Source organism: Bombina bombina, chromosome 1 (genome assembly GCF_027579735.1).
Source record: "Bombina bombina isolate aBomBom1 chromosome 1, aBomBom1.pri, whole genome shotgun sequence".
Taxonomy (NCBI): Eukaryota; Metazoa; Chordata; class Amphibia; order Anura; family Bombinatoridae; genus Bombina; species Bombina bombina.
The window spans coordinates 190,488,544-190,512,148 of record NC_069499.1 but is presented as its reverse complement, the minus strand read 5'-3'; the positions used below and the strand labels follow the sequence as shown (position 1 = coordinate 190,512,148).

Genomic DNA, 23,605 nt, shown 5'->3' with positions numbered 1-23,605 from the left:
TATGAGGAGATTATGGACAGAATTCGTGCTCTTAAATTGGCTAATTCTTTCACCCTAGACGCCACCTTGCAATTGGCTAGGTTAGCGGCGAAAAATTCTGGGTTTGCTATTGTGGCGCGCAGAGCGCTTTGGTTAAAATCTTGGTCAGCGGATGCGTCTTCCAAGAACAAATTGTTTGACATTCCTTTCAAGGGGAAAACACTGTTTGGCCCTGACTTGAAAGAGATTATCTCTGATATCACTGGGGGCAAGGGCCACGCCCTTCCTCAGAATAGGTCTTTCAAGGCCAAAAATAAACCTAATTTTCGTCCCTTTCGCAGAAACGGACCAGCCCCAAGTGCTACGTCCTCTAAGCAGGAGGGTAATACTTCTCAAGCCAATCCAGCCTGGAGACCAATGCAAGGCTGGAACAAAGGAAAGCAGGCCAAGAAACCTGCCACTGCTCCCAAGACAGCATGAGATGCGGGCCCCCGATCCGGGACCGGATTTGGTGGGGGGCAGACTCTCTCTCTTCACTCAGGCTTGGGCAAGAGATGTTCTGGATCCTTGAGCGCTAGAAATAGTCTCCCAAGGTTATCTTCTGGAAGTGATTCATCCTGTTCCATTAAAGGAACGAGGGATGGGGTTCTACTCCAATCTGTTCGTAGTTCCCAAAAAAGAGGGAACGTTCAATCCAATCTTAGATCTCAAGATCCTAAACAAGTTTCTCAAGGTTCCATCGTCCAAAATGGAAACCATTCGAACAATCCTTCCATCCAGGAAGGTCAATTCTTGACCACGGTGGATTTAAAGGATGCGTATCTACATATTCCTGTCCACAAGGAACATCATCGGTTCCTAAGGTTCGCATTCCTGGACAAGCATTACCAGTTCGTGGCGCTTCCTTTCGGATTAGCCACTGCTCCAAGGATTTTCACAAAGGTACTAGGGTCCCTTCTGGCGGTGCTAAGACCAAGGGGCATTGTTGTAGTACCTTACTTGGACGACATTCTGATTCAAGCGTCGTCCCTTCCTCAAGCAAAGGCTCACACGGACATAGTCCTGGCCTTTCTCAGATCTCACGGATGGAAAGTGAACGTGGAAAAGAGTTCTCTATCTCCGTCGACAAGAGTTCCCTTCTTGGGAACAATAATAGACTCCTTAGAAATGAGGATTTTTCTGACAGAGACCAGAAAAACAAAACTTCTAAACTCTTGTCGGATACTTCATTCCGTTCCTCTTCCTTCCATAGCATGGAAGTGATAGGTTTGATGGTAGCGGCAATGGACATAGTTCCTTTTGCGCGCATTCATCTAAGACATTACAACTGTGTATGCTCAGTCAGTGGAATGGGGACTATACAGAATTGTCTCCGAAGATACAAGTAAATCAGAGGACCAGAGACTCACTCCGTTGGTGGCTGTCCCTGGACAACCTGTCACAAGGGGTGACCTCCCGCAGACCAGAGTGGGTCATTGTCACGTCCGACGCCAGTCTGATGGGCTGGGGCGCGGTCTGGGGATCCCTGAAAGCTCAGGGTCTTTGGTCTCGGGAAGAATCTCTTCTACCGATAAATATTCTGGAACTGAGAGCTATATTCAATGCTCTCAAGGCTTGGCCTCAGCTAGCGAGGGCCATGTTCATACGGTTTCAATCAGACAACATGACGACTGTTGCGTACATCAACCATCAGGGGGGAACAAGGAGTTCCCTGGCGATGGAAGAAGTGACCACAATCATTCAATGGGCGGTGACTCGCTCCTGCCACCTGTCTACAATCCACATCCCAGGAGTGGAAAATTGGGAAGCGGATTTTCTGAGTCGTCAGACATTGCATCCGGGGGAGTGGGAACTCCATCCGGAAATCTTTGCCCAAATCACTCAACTGTGGGGCATTCCAGACATGGATCTGATGGCCTCTCGTCAGAACTTCAAGGTTCCTTGCTACGGGTCCAGATCCAGGGATCCCAAGGCGACTCTAGTAGATGCACTAGTAGCACCTTGGACCTTCAACCTAGCTTATGTATTCCCGCCGTTTCCTCTCATCCCCAGGCTGGTAGCCAGGATCAATCAGGAGAGGGCGTTGGTGATCTTGATAGCTCCTGCGTGGCCACGCAGGACTTGGTAGGCAGATCTGGTGAATATGTCATCGGCTCCACCATGGAAGCTACCTTTGAGACGAGACCTTCTTGTTCAAGGTCCGTTCGAACATCCGAATCTGGTCCTACTCCAGCTGACTGCTTGGAGATTGAACGCTTGATCTTATCAAAGCGAAGGGTTCTCAGATTCTGTTATTGATACTCTTGTTCAGGCCAGAAAGCCTGTAACTAGAAAAATTTACCACAAAATATGGAAAAAGTATATCTGTTGGTGTGAATCTAAAGGATTCCCTTGGGACAAGGTAAAGATTCCTAGGATTCTATCCTTTCTTCAAGAAGGATTGGAGAAAGGATTATCTGCAAGTTCCTTGAAGGGACAGATTTCTGCCTTGTCTGTGTTACTTCACAAAAAGCTGGCAGCTGTGCCAGATGTTCAAGCCTTTGTTCAGGCTCTGGTTAGAATCAAGCCTGTTTACAAACCTTTGACTCCTCCTTGGAGTCTCAACTTAGTTCTTTCAGTTCTTCAGGGGGTTCCGTTTGAACCCTTACATTCCGTTGATATTAAGTTATTATCTTGGAAAGTTTTGTTTTTGGCTGCAATTTCTTCTGCTAGAAGAGTTTCAGAATTATCTGCTCTGCAGTGTTCTCCTCCTTATCTGGTGTTCCATGCAGATAAGGTGGTTTTACGTACTAAACCTGGTTTTCTTCCAAAAGTTGTTTCTAACAAAAACATTAACCAGGAGATAGTCGTGCCTTCTTTGTGTCCGAAACCAGTTTCGAAGAAGGAACGTTTGTTGCACAATTTGGATGTTGTTCGCGCTCTAAAATTCTATTTAGATGCTACAAAGGATTTTAGACAAACATCTTCCTTGTTTGTTGTTTATTCTGGTAACAGGAGAGGTAAAAAAAGCAACTTCTACCTCTCTCTCTTTTTGGATTAAAAGCATCATCACATTGGCTTACGAGACTGCCGGACGGCAGCCTCCTGAAAGAATCGCAGCTCATTCCACTAGGGCTGTGGCTTCCACATGGGCCTTCAAGAACGAGGCTTCTGTTGATCAGATATGTAGGGCAGCGACTTGGTCTTCACTGCACACTTTTACCAAATTTTACAAGTTTGATACTTTTGCTTCTTCTGAGGCTATTTTTTGGGAGAAAGGTTTTGCAAGCCGTGGTGCCTTCCATTTAGGTGACCTGATTTGCTCCCTCCCTTCATCCGTGTCCTAAAGCTTTGGTATTGGTTCCCACAAGTAAGGATGACGCCGTGGACCGGACACACCTATGTTGGAGAAAACAGAATTTATGTTTACCTGATAAATTACTTTCTCCAACGGTGTGTCCGGTCCACGGCCCGCCCTGGTTTTTTAATCAGGTCTGATAATTTATTTTCTTTAACTACAGTCACCACGGTATCATATGGTTTCTCCTATGCAAATATTCCTCCTTAACGTCGGTCGAATGACTGGGGTAGGCGGAGCCTAGGAGGGATCATGTGACCAGCTTTGCTGGGCTCTTTGCCATTTCCTGTTGGGGAAGAGAATATCCCACAAGTAAGGATGACGCCGTGGACCGGACACACCGTTGGAGAAAGTAATTTATCAGGTAAACATAAATTCTGTTTTTCATCTTGAAACAAAAATATTGTGCTACATATTGAATACATGATCGCTTAGTCAGGTTAACTCACATACTTATTTTGGAACAAACTATTCCATGAATTGCCATGTATAAAGTACACAAGTCATAGTTAATCCGTATAGCACACACCCCTTCTGTCAGAAATAGATGTATACAATACGTCATGCGAGTATGTGACGCTACAGCCACTTTCGGATCACACCTCCTTTTCCGGATTGGCTGGCGACTCCATAAATATGGACGTCAGAGAGGACGCTCCGCGCCTTTGAAAAAGAAGTAGGTGAAACGCGCGTCAGGCGTTTGCACTGCTTTTATTCTTATAGAACTAATGACTCTTAAATTGTAATTTTGTTGGCCTTATCGGGCAATGGTGGTTGTTTTAGGGGGGATAATTTAACCTTTCTCTGCTACGGTAGATAGCGGGCTTTCGTTTGGAGCACTATAAATGACTGTTGATATAATTTACATATAGTTTGGGAAACCATTATAATAGAATACTATTTAATCCTCACTGAATTGTCAGCAATTTATAGTCTCCTCAATAACGTAAGTTTACCCTTACACTGAATAGCAGTTTAAAAGCACCATCGTTCTTAGAGAATCACAACATATGTTTCAAAATAGATACTTAATTTCATACAATATAGGAGAAGCGTGTGTTAGTGAACCTTTGTGTTTCCCTTGGGAACACATTTTTTACCTTACACTTTGGATATCTTGGTATCAGACCAACGTAAAATTTGACAAGCACTGATACGTAGCGATGGTAAAACACATTTCTTTTACAAGATATGACGAGTCCACGGATTTCATCCTTACTTATGGGATATCGCCTCCTGGTCAGCAGGAGGAGGCAAAGATCTCCACAGCAGAGCTGTATATATAGCTCCTCCCCTCCCACCCCAGTTATTCTCTTTGCCTGCATTAGTGATAGGAGTGAGGTAAAGTGAGGTGTGAGTTTAGATTATTCAATCAAGAGTTTATTATTTTTAAATGGTGCACATTGTACTATTTTTCATTAGAGCAGCACCTGGAGTTTATAACCTTAAGGTTTTGGGAACTGTTACTAAGGGAGGTTCTAGTGACTCTGGACGACTGTTACTCTATTGTGGTCCCTCCAGAAAAATTGTATAAGATGGATAAGTATTTAGAGATTCCATCTTATTCTGACGTTTTTCCAGTTCCTAAGAGAATTTCGGAAATTATTACTAGGGAATGGGAAAGACCGGGTATCCCGTTTTCACCCTCCCCTATTTTTAGGAAAATGTACCCTATACCTGACACTGTTCGGGATTCTATACAGACGGTCCCTAAGGTGGATGGGGCTATTTCTACCCTGGCTAAACGTACAACTATCCCTATTGAGGACAGTTGCGCTTTCAAAGACCCTATGGATGAAAAATTGGAGGGTCTTCTAAAAAAGTTATTTGTTCACCAAGGGTTTCTTTTACAACCAACGGCCTGCATTGTACCAGTCACAACTGCGGCTGCCTTTTGGTTTGACGCCTTAGAGGAGTCTCTTAAGACTGAGACTTCTTTAGAGGAAATAATGGATAGAATTAAGGCCCTTAAGCTGGCCAATTCTTTTGTAACGGATGCTGCCTTTCAAATAGCCAAATTGGCAGCTAAGAATGCAGGATTTGACATTCTAGCGCGCAGAGCCTTATGGTTAAAATCTTGGTCTGCGGATGTGTCCTCTAAATCTAAGCTTTTGGCTATTCCTTTCAAGGGGAAGACTCTATTCGAGCCTGACTTGAAAGAGCTCATTTCTGATATTACGGGAGGTAAAGGTCATCTCCTACCTCAGGATAAGCAGAGGGGTAGACAGAGTAATTTTTGTTCCTTTCGAAATTTCAAGGGTGTCCCCTCTTCCACTAAGCAGGAAGGGAACTTTGCACAATCCAAGCCCGTCTGGAGACCCAATCAGACTTGGAACAAGGGTAAACAACCCAAGAAACCCACTGCTCCCAAGACAGCATGAAGGGGTGGCCTCCGATCCGGGACCGGATCTAGTAGGGAGCAGACTTTCTCTCTTTGTCCAGACTTGGATGTTCAGGGTCCATGGAGTTCAAAAATTCCTTCCCAAGGGGAAGGTTTCTTCTTTCACGATTGTCTGTAAACCAGATAAAGAGAGAGGCATTCATACGTTGTGTAAAGACCTCTCCACTATGGGAGTAATTTGTCCTGTTCCGAAACAAGAGCAAGGACAGGGATTTTACTCAAACCTTTTTGTGGTTCCCAAAAAAGAGGGAACTTTTCGACCTCAAGAGTCTAAACAAGTTCCTCAGAGTCCCATCTTTCAAAATGGAGACAATTCGGACAATTCTTCCATTGATCCAGGAGGGTCAATATATGACTACCGTGGACTTAAAGGATTCATATCTTCATATTCCTATCCACAAAGATCATCACCAGTTCCTAAGGTTTGCCTTCCTCGACAGACATTTTCAGTTCGTGGCTCTACCTTTCGGTCTGGCCACGGCACCCAGGATCTTCACGAAGGTTCTAGGGTCTCTGCTGGCGGTTCTCAGACCGCGGGGCATTGCGGTGGCACCTTATCTGGACGATATTCTGATCCAGGCGTCGTCTTATCAGCTGACAGTCTCATACCGACATAGTTCTGTCCTTTCTAAGGAATCACGGGTGGAAGGTGAATCTAGAAAAGAGTTCACTAATTCCACAGACAAGGGTTCCTTTCCTGGGAACTCTAATAGATTCTATAGCAATGAACATTTTCTTGACGGAAGTCAGAAAATTAAAGATTCTGAATACATGCCGAACCCTTCACTCCAATCCTCGGCCATCAGTGTGGACTCGATCGGAGTCTCTACTTCCAATCAATATTCTGGAATTGAGAGCAATATTCAACGTGCTTCAGACCTGGCCTCAGTTGGCTTTGGCCAAATTCATCCGATTCCAGTTGGACAACATCACGACTGTAGCTTACATCAATCATCAGGGAGGAACAAGGAGTTCCTTAGCGATGACAGAAGTATCCAAGATAATTTGGTGGGCGGAGGCTCACTCTTGTTATGTCAGCAATCTACATCCCAGGAGTGGACAACTGGGATGCGGATTTTTTGAGCAGACAGACGTTTAATCCGGGGGAATGGGATGGATCCAGGTCCAGGGATCCTCAGGCCGAACTGATAGATGCCTTGGCAGTGCCTTGGTCGTTCAGCATAGCTTATGTATTTCCACCATTTGCTCTCCTTTCCCGGGTAATTGCACGGATCAAACCGCAAAAAGCTTCGGTGATTCTAATCGCTCCTGCGTGGCCCCGCAGGACTTGGTATGTCGATCTGGTGGACATGTCTTCTCTGCCGCCGTGGAAACTTCTATTGAGGCAGGACCTTCTCATTCAGGTACCCTTCCATCATCCAAACCTAATTTCTCTGCAGCTGACTGCTTGGAGATTGAACGCTTGATTTTATCTAAGCAAGGGTTCTCTGATGCAGTAATTGATACCTTAATTCAGGCACGCAAGCCTGTTACTAGAAAGATTTACCATAAGATATGGCGTAAATATCTTTATTGGTGCGAATCCAAGGGCTACTCATGGAGTAGGGTTAGGATTCCCAGGATTTTATCTTTTCTCCAAGAAGGATTGGAGAAAGGGTTATCAGCAAGTTCCTTAAAGCGACAGATTTCTGCTTTGTCTATTTTGTTACACAAGCGTTTGGCAGATGTTCCAGATGTTCTTTCTTTTTGTCAGGCCCTGACTAGAATTAGGCCTGTGTTTAGACCAATTGCTCCTCCTTGGAGTTTGAATTTAGTTCTTAATGTTCTTCAAGGGGTTCCGTTTGAACCCATGCATTCCATAGATATTAAGTTGTTATCTTGGAAAGTTTTATTTTTGGTTGCCATTTCTTCTGCTCGCAGAGTTTCTGAGCTTTCGGCATTACTATGTGATTCTCCTTAACTTATTTTTCATTCTGATAAGGTGGTGTTACGTACCAAACTTGGTTTTCTTCCTAAGGTTGTTTCTAACAAGAATATTAATCAGGAAATTGTTGTTCCTTCATTATCTCCTAACCCTTCTTCTAAGAAGGAGCGTAGGTTACATAATTTGGACGTAGTTCAAAATCCGTGGGCTCGTCGTATCTTGTAAAAGAAAAGGAAATTTATGCTTACCTGATAAGTTTATTTATTTTACGATATGACGAGTCCACAGCCCACCCAGGTTTTTATTTTTGTTAAACTTCAGTCACCTCTGCTCCTTGGCTTTTCCTTTCTCTTCCTAACTTCGGTCGAATGACTGGAGAGGGAGGGAAGGGAGGAGCTATATATACAGCTCTGCTGTGGAGCTCTTTGCCTCCTCCTGCTGACTTGGAGGTGATATCCCATAAGTAAGGATGAAATCTGTGGACTCGTCATATCGTGAAATAAATACATTTATCAGGTAAGCATAAATTTCCTTTTTTTTCCTGATAAGAGTATATTTGGTCTGACATAAATCCAAGTTTATTTGCAAGTGTTATATTGTCTGTACCTATTTTAAATCATGAATAATAAGTTATATTTTATATTTGTTGTTAGAATCGTCCTCTCAGTCCATATTTCACCTAAGATAAGTTCCTTATTTAATGTGTGCCGCACAATACCTTCCTTTCCTTACCTTCCTTTCCTTACCTTCATTATTTTTAATTAATTTCAATGGGAATTAGGCACTGCCTCGCTGAGGATACTTAGGTTTATCCCGTTTAGGATCATATAAGAAACTTTTAAAATCCCTTTTTGTCTCTCCTTAGGAGAGACCTATTTATTTAACACACACACTCATCACACACACCACACATACAACACACACTCATAACACACACAGTAATAACACACACACACACACTTGTACAACACACACACTCATAACACACATACACAACACAAACACACTCTCGTACAGCTCCACACTTTAATACCCAAGCCTTAAATGCCTTAGATAATTGTCCCCAGGCTATTATATACCAATAACTGAGTACCTTCTAATAGCCTACAGGCTAAGCAGGTACCTAAAAAAACACACACTTACCTGATAGGCACCCATACTACTGGACGTACAATAAGCAGAAAGAACTGCTTCCAGTAGATAGCCAATTCAGTGCTGCACAGGATGAAGTTAGTGATCAGCCCCCATGACACCTGTGGCAGGCCTGTGACTAACTCCCATAGGGTGTTCTTGTGCCACTACCCATACTCCAGACATCCCTCTGTCAAATTGTTTTGAGAACCCTTCTTACAAACACCTGGAGCACCTCTCCCCTTCAGCCTCCTCCTGCAAAGACAAGACTAGTTTCCAGTATGGTGGGGAGGGGTTTTTAGGGCTCTTAGAGTTTTGGATCTTTTCTTTCGCCTAGTGGTCGGGAGTATAATTCCCAGGAGTAATGAATCGTAGGCTTCACCTTTATGAAAGAAATAACCTTATATAAGTTAATTTTTAACCCATGTATATAGTTAGGTGTTGCAGGGCTTAAGTTTAAAGGTTTCATTGAAAACCAGAAGCTTTATATGAAAATAATGTGCTGTAGTGTGATCCTTTTTTTTTTTTTTTTTTTTTAAAACAGTTATTGCAAGATGAAAGTGCCAGAGGCCATCAGAGTCTTATTGCCTGAGGAAGTATCAGAAGGGGTGCGTATTTTATTTCAGAAATTGTACTGAATTTTAAAGGAACACTGAACCCAATTTTTCTTTCATGTAATTAGCAAGAGTCCATGAGCTAGTGACGTATGGGATATACATTCCTACCAGGAGGGGCAAAGTTTCCCAAACCTCAAAATGCCTACAAATACACCCCTCACCACACCCACAAATCAGTTTTACAAACTTTGCCTCCTGTGGAGGTGGTGAAGTAAGTTTGTGCTAGATTCTACGTTGATATGCGCTCCGCAGCAGGTTGGAGCCCGGTTTTCCTCTCAGCGTGCAGTGAATGTCAGAGGGATGTGAAGAGAGTATTGCCTATTTGAATACCATGGTCTCCTTCTACGGGATCTATTTCATAGGTTCTCTGTTATCAGTCGTAGAGATTCATCTCTTACCTCCCTTATCAGATCGACGATATACTCTTATATATACTATTACCTCTACTGATTCTCGTTTCAGTACTGGTTTGGCTTTCTACTACATGTAGATGAGTGTTCTGGGGTAAGTAAGTCTTATTTTTGTGACACTCTAAGCTATGGTTGGGCACTTTTTTATAAAGTTCTAAATATTTGTGTTTAAACATTTATTTGACTTGATTCAGGATGTTCAATATTCCTTATTTCAGACAGTCAGTTTCATTATTTGGGATAATGCATTTGAATAATCAATTTTTTTCTTACCTTAAAATTTGACTTTTTTTCCCTGTGGGCTGTTAGGCTCGCAGGGGCTGAAAATGCTTCATTTTATTGCGTCATTCTTGGCGAGGACTTTTTTGGCGCAAAAATTTTGTTTTTCTCCAACATAGGTGTGTCCGGTCCACGGCGTCATCCTTACTTGTGGGATATTCTCCTCCCCAACAGGAAATGGCAAAGAGTCCCAGCAAAGCTGGTCACATGATCCCTCCTAGGCTCCGCCTACCCCAGTCATTCTCTTTGCCGTTGCACAGGCAACATCTCCACGGAGATGGTTAAGAGTTTTTTGGTGTTTAAATTTAGTTTTTATTCTTCAATCAAGTGTTTGTTATTTTAAAATAGTGCTGGTATGTACTATTTACTCTGAAACAGAAAAGAGATGAAGATTTCTGTTTGTAAGAGGAAGATGATTTTAGCAGACGTTACTAAAATCGATTGCTGTTTCCACACAGGACTGTTGAGATGAAGTAACTTCAGTTGGGGGAAACAGTTGGCAGACTTTTCTGCTTGAGGTATGACTGGCCATATTTCTAACAAGACTATGTAATGCTGGAAGGCTGTCATTTCCCCTTATGGGGACCGGTAAGCCATTTTCTTAGATTAAGTAAAAGAATAAAGGGCTTCATAAGGGCTTAAAAAACTGGTAGACATTTTTCTGGGCTAAAACGATTATTTTGCTAAGCATATTTTGCAGATTCTAACTCTTAATAGTAATTATAATCTTGGGGATTGTTTAGAAAAACGGCAGGCACTGTGTTGGACACCTTTTTCAGATGGGGGCCTTTTCTAGTTATAGACAGAGCCTCATTTCTCCAACATAGGTGTGTCCGGTCCACGGCGTCATCCTTACTTGTGGGATATTCTCTTCCCCAACAGGAAATGGCAAAGAGCCCAGGAAAGCTGGTCACATGATCCCTCCTAGGCTCCGCCTTCCCCAGTCATTCTCTTTGCCGTTGTACAGGCAACATCTCCACGGAGATGGCTTAGAGTTTTTTAGTGTTTAACTGTAGTTTTTATTATTCAATCAAGAGTTTGTTATTTTAAAATAGTGCTGGTATGTACTATTTACTCTGAAACAGAAAAGAGATGAAGATTTCTGTTTGTAAGAGGAAAATGATTTTAGCAACCGTTACTAAAATCGATGGCTGTTTCCACACAGGACTGTTGAGAGGAATTAACTTCAGTTGGGGGAACAGTGAGCAGACTTTTGCTGCTTGAGGTATGACACATTCTAACAAGACGATGTAATGCTGGAAGCTGTCATTTTCCCTATGGGATCCGGTAAGCCATTTTTATTACAGAAAGAAAAAAAGGGCTTCACAAGGGCTTTTAAGACTGTAGACATTTTCTGGGCTAAATCGATTTATATATAAGCATATTTTATACTCCATAGCCTTGAGGAATTATTTTAATCTTGGAAATTATGTAAAATAACCGGCAGGCACTGTATTGGACACCTTATTCTCTAGGGGCTTTCCCTAATCATAGGCAGAGTCTCATTTTCGCGCCTCTATTGCGCACTTGTTTTTGGGAAGCATGACATGCAGATGCATGTGTGAGGAGCTCTGATACATAGAAAAGACTTTCTGAAGGCGTCATTTGGTATCGTATTCCCCTTTGGGCTTGGTTGGGTCTCAGCAAAGCAGATACCAGGGACTGTAAAGGGGTTAAATATAAAAACTGCTCCGGTTCCGTTATTTTAAGGGTTAAAGCTTCCAAATTTGGTGTGCAATACTTTTAAGGCTTTAAGACACTGTGGTGAAATTTTGGTGAATTTTGAACAATTCCTTCATACTTTTTCACAATTGCAGTAATAAAGTGTGTTCAGTTTAAAATTTAAAGTGACAGTAACGGTTTATTTTAAAACGTTTTTTGTACTTTGTTATCAAGTTTATGCCTGTTTAACATGTCTGAACTACCAGATAGACTGTGTTCTGAATGTGGGGAAGCCAAGGTTCCTTCTCATTTAAATAGATGTGATTTATGTGACACAAAATTTAGAGAAAATGATGCCCAAGATGATTCCTCAAGTGAGGGGAGTAAGCATGGTACTGCATCATCCCCTCCGTCTACACCAGTCTTGCCCACACAGGAGGCCCCTAGTACATCTAGTGCGCCAATACTCCTTACTATGCAACAATTAACGGCTGTAATGGATAATTCTATCAAAAACATTTTAGCCAAAATGCCCACTTATCAGCGAAAGCGCGACTGCTCTGTTTTAGAAAATACTGAAGAGCATGAGGACGCTGATGATATTGGTTCTGAAGTGCCCCTACACCAGTCTGAGGGGGCCAGGGAGGTTTTGTCTGAGGGAGAAATTTCAGATTCAGGGAAAATTTCTCAACATGCTGAACCTGATGTGATTACATTTAAATTTAAATTGGAACATCTCCGCGCTCTGCTTAAGGAGGTGTTATCTACTGATTATGATTGTGAGAATTTGGTCATTCCAGAGAAACTATGTAAAATGGACAAGTTCCTAGAGGTCCCGGGGCCCCCCGAAGCTTTTCCTATACCCAAGCGGGTGGCGGACATTGTAAATAAAGAATGGGAAAGGCCCGGTATACCTTTCGTCCCTCCCCCCATATTTAAAAAATTGTTTCCTATGGTCGACCCCAGAAAGGACTTATGGCAGACAGTCCCCAAGGTCGAGGGGGCGGTTTCTACTCTAAACAAACGCACCACTATACCTATAGAAGATAGTTGTGCTTTCAAAGATCCTATGGATAAAAAATTAGAAGGTTTGCTTAAAAAGATGTTTGTTCAGCAAGGTTACCTTCTACAACCAATTTCATGCATTGTTCCTGTCACTACAGCAGCGTGTTTCTGGTTCGATGAACTAGAAAAGGCGCTCAATAATAATTCTTCTTCTTATGAGGAGATTATGGACAGAATTCATGCTCTCTAATTGGCTAATTCTTTCACCCTAGACGCCACTTTGCAATTGGCTAGGTTACCGGCGAAAAATTCTGGTTTTGCTATTGTGGCGCGCAGAGCGCTTTGGCTAAAATCTTGGTCAGCGGATGCGTCTTCCAAGAACAAATTGCTTAACATTCCTTTCAAGGGGAAAACGCTGTTTGGCCCTGACTTGAAAGAGATTATCTCTGATATCACTGGGGGCAAGGGCCACGCCCTTTCTCAGGATAGGTCTTTCAAGGCCAAAAATAAACCTAATTTTCGTCCCTTTCGCAGAAACGGACCAGCCCCAAGTGCTACGTCCTCTAAGCAAGAGGGTAATACTTCTCAAGCCAAGCCAGCCTGGAGACCAATGCAAGGCTGGAACAAAGGAAAGCAGGCCAAGAAACCTGCCACTGCTACCAAGACAGCATGAGATGTTGGCCCCCGATCCGGGACCGGATCTGGTGGGGGGCAGACTCTCTCTCTTCGCTCAGGCTTGGGCAAGAGATGTTCTGGATCCTTGGGCACTAGAAATAGTCTCCCAAGGTTATCTTCTGGAATTCAAGGGGCCTCCCCCAAGGGGGAGGTTCCACAGGTCTCAATTGTCTTCAGACCACATAAAAAAACAGGCATTCTTACATTGTGTAGAAGACCTGTTAAAAATGGGAGTGATTCATCCTGTTCCATTAGGAGAACAAGGGATGGGGTTCTACTCCAATCTGTTCGTAGTTCCCAAAAAAGAGGGAACATTCAGACCAATCTTAGATCTCAAGATCCTAAACAAGTTTCTCAAGGTTCCATCGTTCAAAATGGAAACCATTCGAACAATTCTTCCTTCCATCCAGGAAGGTCAATTCATGACCACGGTGGATTTAAAGGATGTGTATCTACATATTCCTATCCACAAGGAACATCATCGGTTCCTAAGGTTCGCATTCCTGGACAAGCATTACCAGTTTGTGGCACTTCCGTTCGGATTAGCCACTGCTCCAAGAATTTTCACAAAGGTACTAGGGTCCCTTCTAGCGGTGCTAAGACCAAGGGGCATTGCAGTAGTACCTTACTTGGACGACATACTGATTCAAGCGTCGTCCCTTCCTCAAGCAAAGGCTCACACGGACATTGTCCTGGCCTTTCTCAGATCTCACGGGTGGAAAGTGAACGTAGAAAAAAGTTCTCTATCTCCGTCAACAAGGGTTCCCTTCTTGGGAACAATAATAGACTCCTTAGAAATGAGGATTTTTCTGACAGAGGCCAGAAAATCAAAACTTCTAAACTCTTGTCAAATACTTCATTCTGTTCCTCTTCCTTCCATAGCGCAGTGCATGCAAGTAATAGGTTTGATGGTAGCGGCAATGGACATAGTTCCTTTTGCGCGAATTCATCTAAGACCATTACAACTGTGCATGCTCAGTCAGTGGAATGGGGACTATACAGACTTGTCTCCGACGATACAAGTAGATCAGAGGACCAGAGATTCACTCCGTTGGTGGCTGTCCCTGGACAACCTGTCACAGGGGATGAGCTTCCGCAGACCAGAGTGGGTCATTGTCACGACCGACGCCAGTCTGGTGGGCTGGGGCGCGGTCTGGGGACCCCTGAAAGCTCAGGGTCTTTGGTCTCGGGAAGAATCTCTTCCGATAAATATTCTGGAACTGAGAGCGATATTCAATGCTCTCAAGGCTTGGCCTCAGCTAGCAAAGGCCAAGTTCATACGGTTTCAATCAGACAACATGACTGTTGCGTACATCAACCATCAGGGGGGAACAAGGAGTTCCCTGGCGATGGAAGAAGTGACCAAAATCATTCAATGGGCGGAGACTCACTCCTGCCACTTGTCTGCAATCCACATCCCAGGAGTGGAAAATTGGGAAGCGGATTTTCTGAGTCGTCAGACATTTCATCCGGGGGAGTGGGAACTCCATCCGGAAATCTTTGCCCAAATTACTCAATTGTGGGGCATTCCAGACATGGATCTGATGGCCTCTCGTCAGAACTTCAAGGTTCCTTGCTACGGGTCCAGATCCAGGGATCCCAAGGCGACTCTAGTAGATGCACTAGTAGCACCTTGGACCTTCAAACTAGCTTATGTATTCCCGCCGTTTCCTCTCATCCCCAGGCTGGTAGCCAGGATCAATCAGGAGAGGGCATCGGTGATCTTGATAGCTCCTGCGTGGCCACGCAGGACTTGGTATGCAGACCTGGTGAATATGTCATCGGCTCCACCATGGAAGCTACCTTTGAGACGAGACCTTCTTGTTCAAGGTCCGTTCGAACATCCGAATCTGGTCTCACTCCAACTGACTGCTTGGAGATTGAACGCTTGATCTTATCAAAGCGAGGGTTCTCAGATTCTGTCATTGATACTCTTGTTCAGGCCAGAAAGCCTGTAACTAGAAGAATTTACCACAAAATATGGAAAAAATATATCTGTTGGTGTGAATCTAAAGGATTCCCTTGGGACAAGGTAAAAATTCCTAAGATTCTATCCTTTCTTCAAGAAGGTTTGGAAAAAGGATTATCTGCAAGTTCCTTGAAGGGACAGATTTCTGCCTTGTCTGTGTTACTTCACAAAAAGCTGGCAGCTGTGCCAGATGTTCAAGCCTTTGTTCAGGCTCTGGTTAGAATCAAGCCTGTTTACAAACCTTTGACTCCTCCTTGGAGTCTCAATTTAGTTCTTTCAGTTCTTCAGGGGGTTCCGTTTGAACCCTTACATTCCGTTGATATTAAGTTATTATCTTGGAAAGTTTTGTTTTTGGTTGCAATTTCTTCTGCTAGAAGAGTTTCAGAATTATCTGCTCTGCAGTGTTCTCCTCCTTATCTGGTGTTCCATGCAGATAAGGTAGTTTTACGTACTAAACCTGGTTTTCTTCCGAAAGTTGTTTCTAACAAAAACATTAACCAGGAGATAGTCGTGCCTTCTTTGTGTCCGAATCCAGTTTCAAAGAAGGAACGTTTGTTGCACAATTTGGATGTTGTTCGTGCTCTAAAATTCTATTTAGATGCTACAAAGGATTTTAGACAAACATCTTCCTTGTTTGTTGTTTATTCTGGTAAAAGGAGAGGTCAAAAAGCAACTTCTACCTCTCTCTCTTTTTGGATTAAAAGCATCATCAGATTGGCTTACGAGACTGCCGGACGGCAGCCTCCTGAAAGAATCACAGCTCATTCCACTAGGGCTGTGGCTTCCACATGGGCCTTCAAGAACGAGGCTTCTGTTGATCAGATATGTAAGGCAGCGACTTGGTCTTCACTGCACACTTTTACTAAATTTTACAAGTTTGATACTTTTGCTTCTTCTGAGGCTATTTTTGGGAGAAAGGTTTTGCAAGCCGTGGTGCCTTCCATCTAGGTGACCTGATTTGCTCCCTCCCTTCATCCGTGTCCTAAAGCTTTGGTATTGGTTCCCACAAGTAAGGATGACGCCGTGGACCGGACACACCTATGTTGGAGAAAACAGAATTTATGTTTACCTGATAAATTACTTTCTCCAACGGTGTGTCCGGTCCACGGTCCGCCCTGGTTTTTTTAATCAGGTCTGATAATTTATTTTCTTTAACTACAGTCACCACGGTATCATATGGTTTCTCCTATGCAAATATTCCTCCTTTACGTCGGTCGAATGACTGGGGAAGGCGGAGCCTAGGAGGGATCATGTGACCAGCTTTGCTGGGCTCTTTGCCATTTCCTGTTGGGGAAGAGAATATCCCACAAGTAAGGATGACGCCGTGGACCGGACACACCGTTGGAGAAAGTAATTTATCAGGTAAACATAAATTCTGTTTTTCGCGCCACTAATGCGCAGTTGTTTTTGGAGAGCAAGGCATGCAGATGCATGTGTGAGGAGCTAAGAACCACTGAAAAAGCTTATAGAAGGCGTCATTTGGTATCGTATTCCCCTCTGGGCTTGGTTGGGTCTCAGCAAAGCAGATAGCTGGGACTGTATAGGGGTTAAATGTAAAAACGGCTCCGGTTCCGTTAATTTTAAGGGTTAAAGCTTTGAAATTTGGTGTGCAATACTTTTAAGGCTTTAAGACACTGTGGTGAAATTTTGGTGAATTTTGAACAATTCCTTCATACTTTTCCACATATTCAGTAATAAAGTGTGTTCAGTTTGAAATTTAAAGTGACAGTAACGGTTTTATTTTAAAACGTTTTCTCCAACATAGGTGTGTCCGGTCCACGGCGTCATCCTTACTTGTGGGATATTCTCTTCCCCAACAGGAAATGGCAAAGAGCCCAGCAAAGCTGGTCACATGATCCCTCCTAGGCTCCGCCTACCCCAGTCATTCTCTTTGCCGTTGTACAGGCAACATCTCCACGGAGATGGCTTAGAGTTTTTTAGTGTTTAACTGTAGTTTTTATTATTCAATCAAGAGTTTGTTATTTTGAAATAGTGCTGGTATGTACTATTTACTCAGAAACAGAAAAGAGATGAAGATTTCTGTTTGTATGAGGAAAATGATTTTAGCAACCGTAACTAAAATCCATGGCTGTTCCACACAGGACTGTTGAGAGCAATTAACTTCAGTTGGGGGAACAGTGTGCAGTCTCTTACTGCTTGAGGTATGACACATTCTAACAAGACGATGTAATGCTGGAAGCTGTCATTTTCCCTATGGGATCCGGTAAGCCATGTTTATTACGATCGTAAATAAGGGCTTCACAAGGGCTTATTAAGACTGTAGACTTTTTCTGGGCTAAATCGATTCATTATTAACACATATTTAGCCTTGAGGAATCATTTTATCTGGGTATTTTGATATAATAATATCGGCAGGCACTGTATTAGACACCTTATTCCTTAGGGGCTTTCCCAAAGCATAAGCAGAGCCTCATTTTCGCGCCGGTGTGGCGCACTTGTTTTTGAGAGGCATGGCATGCAGTCGCATGTGAGAGGAGCTCTGATACTTAGAAAAGACTTTCTGAAGGCGTCATTTGGTATCGTATTCCCCTTTGGGCTTGGTTGGGTCTCAGCAAAGCAGATACCAGGGACTGTAAAGGGGTTAAAGTTTAAAACGGCTCCGGTTCCGTTATTTTAAGGGTTAAAGCTTCCAAAATTGGTGTGCAATACTTTTAAGGCTTTAAGACACTGTGGTGAAAATTTGGTGAATTTTGAACAATTCCTTCATGTTTTTTCGCAATTGCAGTAATAAAGTGTGTTCAGTTTAAAATTTAAAGTGACAGTAACGGTTTTATTTTAAAACGTTTTTGTACTTTGTTATCAAGTTTATGCCTGTTTAACATGTCTGAACTACCAGATAGACTGTGTTCTGAATGTGGGGAAGCCAGAATTCCTATTCATTTAAATAAATGTGATTTATGTGATAATGACAATGATGCCCAAGATGATTCCTCAAGTGAGGGGAGTAAGCATGGTACTGCATCATTCCCTCCTTCGTCTACACGAGTCTTGCCCACTCAGGAGGCCCCTAGTACATCTAGCGCGCCAATACTCCTTACTATGCAACAGTTAACGGCTGTAATGGATAATTCTGTCAAAAACATTTTAGCCAAAATGAACACTTGTCAGCGTAAGCGCGGCTGCTCTGTTTTAGATACTGAAGAGCATGACGACGCTGATATTAATATCTCTGAAGGGCCCCTAACTCAGTCTGATGGGGCCAGGGAGGTTTTGTCTGAGGGAGAAATTACTGATTCAGGGAACATTTCTCAACAGGCTGAACCTGATGTGATTGCATTTAAATTTAAGTTGGAACATCTCCGCATTCTGCTTAAGGAGGTATTATCCACTCTGGATGATTGTGACAAGTTGGTCATCCCAGAGAAACTATGTAAAATGGACAAGTTCCTAGAGGTGCCGGGGCTCCCAGAAGCTTTTCCTATACCCAAGCGGGTGGCGGACATTGTTAATAAAGAATGGGAAAGGCCCGGTATTCCTTTCGTCCCTCCCCCCATATTTAAAAAATTGTTTCCTATGGTCGACCCCAGAAAGGACTTATGGCAGACAGTCCCCAAGGTCGAGGGAGCGGTTTCCACTTTAAACAAACGCACCACTATACCCATAGAGGATAGTTGTGCTTTCAAAGATCCTATGGATAAAAAATTAGAAGGTTTGCTTAAAAAGATGTTTGTTCAGCAGGGTTACCTTCTACAACCAATTTCATGCATTGTCCCTGTCGCTACAGCCGCATGTTTCTGGTTCGATGAGCTGATAAAGGCGGTCGATAGTGATTCTCCTCCTTATGAGGAGATTATGGACAGAATCAATGCTCTCAAATTGGCTAATTCTTTCACCCTAGACGCCACTTTGCAATTGGCTAGGTTAGCGGCTAAGAATTCTGGGTTTGCTATTGTGGCGCGCAGAGCGCTTTGGTTGAAATCTTGGTCGGCTGATGCGTCTTCCAAGAACAAGCTACTTAACATTCCTTTCAAGGGGAAAACGCTGTTTGGCCCTGACTTGAAAGAGATTATCTCTGATATCACTGGGGGTAAGGGCCACGCCCTTCCTCAGGATCGGCCTTTCAAGGCAAAAAATAAACCTAATTTTCGTCCCTTTCGTAGAAACGGACCAGCCCAAGGTGCTACGTCCTCTAAGCAAGAGGGTAATACTTCTCAGGCCAAGCCAGCTTGGAGACCAATGCAAGGCTGGAACAAGGGGAAAGCAGGCCAAGAAACCTGCCACTGCTACCAAGACTGCATGAAATGTTGGCCCCCGATCCGGGACCGGATCTGGTGGGGGGCAGACTCTCTCTCTTCGCTCAGGCTTGGGCAAGAGATGTTCTGGATCCTTGGGCGCTAGAAATAGTCTCCCAAGGTTATCTTCTGGAATTCAAGGGACTTCCCCCAAGGGGGAGGTTCCACAGGTCTCAGTTGTCTTCAGACCACATAAAAAGACAGGCATTCTTACATTGTGTAGAAGACCTGTTAAAAATGGGAGTGATTCATCCTGTTCCATTAAGAGAACAAGGGATGGGGTTCTACTCCAATCTGTTCATAGTTCCCAAAAAAGAGGGAACGTTCAGACCAATCTTAGATCTCAAGATCTTAAACAAGTTTCTCAAGGTTCCATCGTTCAAGATGGAAACCATTCGAACTATTCTTCCTTCCATCCAGGAAGGTCAATTCATGACCACGGTGGATTTAAAGGATGCGTATCTACATATTCCTATCCACAAGGAACATCATCGGTTCCTAAGGTTCGCATTCCTGGACAAACATTACCAGTTCGTGGCGCTTCCTTTCGGATTAGCCACTGCTCCAAGGATTTTCACAAAGGTACTAGGGTCCCTTCTAGCTGTGCTAAGACCAAGGGGCATTGCTGTAGTACCTTACTTGGACGACATTCTGATTCAAGCGTCGTCCCTTCCTCAAGCAAAGGCTCACACGGACATCGTCCTGGCCTTTCTCAGATCTCACGGATGGAAAGTGAACGTGGAAAAGAGTTCTCTATCCCCGTCAACAAGGGTTCCCTTCTTGGGAACAATTATAGACTCCTTAGAAATGAGGATTTTTCTAACAGAGGCCAGAAAAACAAAACTTCTAGACTCTTGTCGGATACTTCATTCCGTTCCTCTTCCTTCCATAGCTCAGTGCATGGAAGTGATCGGGTTGATGGTAGCGGCAATGGACATAGTTCCTTTTGCGCGCATTCATCTAAGACCATTACAACTGTGCATGCTCAGTCAGTGGAATGGGGACTATACAGACTTGTCTCCGAAGATACAAGTAAATCAGAGGACCAGAGACTCACTCCGTTGGTGGCTGTCCCTGGACAACCTGTCACAAGGGATGACATTCCGCAGACCAGAGTGGGTCATTGTCACGACCGACGCCAGTCTGATGGGCTGGGGCGCGGTCTGGGGATCCCTGAAAGCTCAGGGTCTTTGGTCTCGGGAAGAATCTCTTCTACCGATAAATATTCTGGAACTGAGAGCGATATTCAATGCTCTCAAGGCTTGGCCTCAGCTAGCGAGGGCCAAGTTCATACGGTTTCAATCAGACAACATGACAACTGTTGCGTACATCAACCATCAGGGGGGAACAAGGAGTTCCCTAGCGATGGAAGAAGTGACCAAAATCATTCTATGGGCGGAGTCTCACTCCTGCCACCTGTCTGCTATCCACATCCCAGGAGTGGAAAATTGGGAAGCGGATTTTCTGAGTCGTCAGACATTGCATCCGGGGGAGTGGGAACTCCATCCGGAAATCTTTGCCCAAGTCACTCAGCGGTGGGGCATTCCAGACATGGATCTGATGGCCTCTCGTCAGAACTTCAAAGTTCCTTGCTACGGGTCCAGATCCAGGGATCCCAAGGCGGCTCTAGTGGATGCACTAGTAGCACCTTGGACCTTCAAACTAGCTTATGTGTTCCCGCCATTTCCTCTCATCCCCAGGCTGGTAGCCAGGATCAATCAGGAGAGGGCGTCGGTGATCTTGATAGCTCCTGCGTGGCCACGCAGGACTTGGTATGCAGATCTGGTGAATATGTCATCGGCTCCACCTTGGAAGCTACCTTTGAGACGAGACCTTCTTGTTCAGGGTCCGTTCGAACATCCGAATCTGGTTTCACTCCAGCTGACTGCTTGGAGATTGAACGCTTGATTTTATCGAAGCGAGGGTTCTCAGATTCTGTTATCGATACTCTTGTTCAGGCCAGAAAGCCTGTAACTAGAAAGATTTACCACAAAATTTGGAAAAAATATATCTGTTGGTGTGAATCTAAAGGATTCCCTTGGGACAAGGTTAAGATTCCTAGGATTCTATCCTTCCTTCAAGAAGGATTGGAAAAAGGATTATCTGCAAGTTCCCTGAAGGGACAGATTTCTGCCTTGTCGGTGTTACTTCACAAAAAACTGGCTGCTGTGCCAGATGTTCAAGCCTTTGTTCAGGCTCTGGTTAGAATTAAGCCTGTTTACAAACCTTTGACTCCTCCTTGGAGTCTCAATTTAGTTCTTTCAGTTCTTCAGGGGGTTCCGTTTGAACCCTTGCATTCCGTTGATATTAAATTATTATCTTGGAAAGTTTTGTTTTTAGTTGCAATTTCTTCTGCCAGAAGAGTTTCAGAATTATCTGCTCTGCAGTGTTCTCCTCCTTATCTGGTGTTCCATGCAGATAGGGTGGTTTTACGTACTAAACCTGGTTTTCTTCCAAAAGTTGTTTCTAACAAAAACATTAACCAGGAGATTATCGTACCTTTTCTGTGTCCGAAACCAGTTTCAAAGAAGGAACGTTTGTTGCACAATTTGGATGTTGTTCGCGCTCTAAAATTCTATTTAGATGCTACAAAGGATTTTAGACAAACATCTTCCTTGTTTGTTGTTTATTCGGGTAAAAGGAGAGGTCAAAAAGCAACTTCTACCTCTCTCTCTTTTTGGATTAAAAGCATCATCAGATTGGCTTACGAGACTGCCGGACGGCAGCCTCCCGAAAGAATCACAGCTCATTCCACTAGGGCTGTGGCTTCCACATGGGCCTTCAAGAACGAGGCTTCTGTTGATCAGATATGTAGGGCAGCGACTTGGTCTTCACTGCACACTTTTACCAAATTTTACAAGTTTGATACTTTTGCTTCTTCTGAGGCTATTTTTGGGAGAAAGGTTTTGCAAGCCGTGGTGCCTTCCATTTAGGTGACCTGATTTGCTCCCTCCCTTCATCCGTGTCCTAAAGCTTTGGTATTGGTTCCCACAAGTAAGGATGACGCCGTGGACCGGACACACCTATGTTGGAGAAAACAGAATTTATGTTTACCTGATAAATTACTTTCTCCAACGGTGTGTCCGGTCCACGGCCCGCCCTGGTTTTTTAATCAGGTCTGATAATTTATTTTCTTTAACTACAGTCACCACGGTACCATATGGTTTCTCCTATGCAAATATTCCTCCTTAACGTCGGTCGAATGACTGGGGTAGGCGGAGCCTAGGAGGGATCATGTGACCAGCTTTGCTGGGCTCTTTGCCATTTCCTGTTGGGGAAGAGAATATCCCACAAGGATGACGCCGTGGACCGGACACACCGTTGGAGAAAGTAATTTATCAGGTAAACATAAATTCTGTTTTTTTGTGCTTTGTTGACAAGTTTAAGCCTGTTTAACATGTCTGTACCATCAGATAAGCTATGTTCTATATGTATGAAAACCAAGGTTTCTCCCCATTTAAATTTATGTGATAATTGTGCCATAGTGTCCAAACAAAGTAGGGACAATGATGCCACAGATAATGATATTGCCCAAGATGATTCCTCAAATGAGGGGAGTAAGCATGATACTACATCATCCCCTTCTGTGTCTACACCAGTTTTGCCCACACAAGAGGCCCCTAGTACATCTAGTGCGCCAATTCTTATTACCATGCAACAATTAACGGCTGTAATGGATAACTCTATAGCAAACATTTTATCCAAAATGCCTACTTATCAGAGAAAGCGCGATTGCTCTGTTTTAAACACTGAAGAGCAAGAGGACGCTGATGATAACTGTTCTGACATACCCTCACACCAATCTGAAGGGGCCAGGAGGGAGGTTTTGTCTGAGGGAGAAATTTCAGATTCAGGAAAAATTTCTCAACAAGCTGAACCTGATGTTGTAACATTTAAATTTAAATTAGAACATCTCCGCGCACTGCTTAAGGAGGTATTATCTACTCTGGATGATTGTGACAATTTCGTCATTCCAGAGAAATTATGTAAAATTTATGTGAA

At 43.6% G+C, this 23,605-nt stretch overlaps 1 protein-coding gene across 1 annotated transcript in view; it reads left to right on the top strand.

Annotated features, from left to right (window-relative positions):
* Nucleotides 1–23,605, top strand: part of CDAN1 (codanin 1) — a 380,174-nt gene that overhangs the window by 207,130 nt on the left and 149,439 nt on the right. Inside the window, exon 21 of the mRNA XM_053711416.1 lies at nt 9,278–9,364. Coding sequence (XP_053567391.1) covers nt 9,278–9,364 — 87 coding nt within the window. The remainder of the gene's footprint in view (nt 1–9,277; nt 9,365–23,605) is intronic.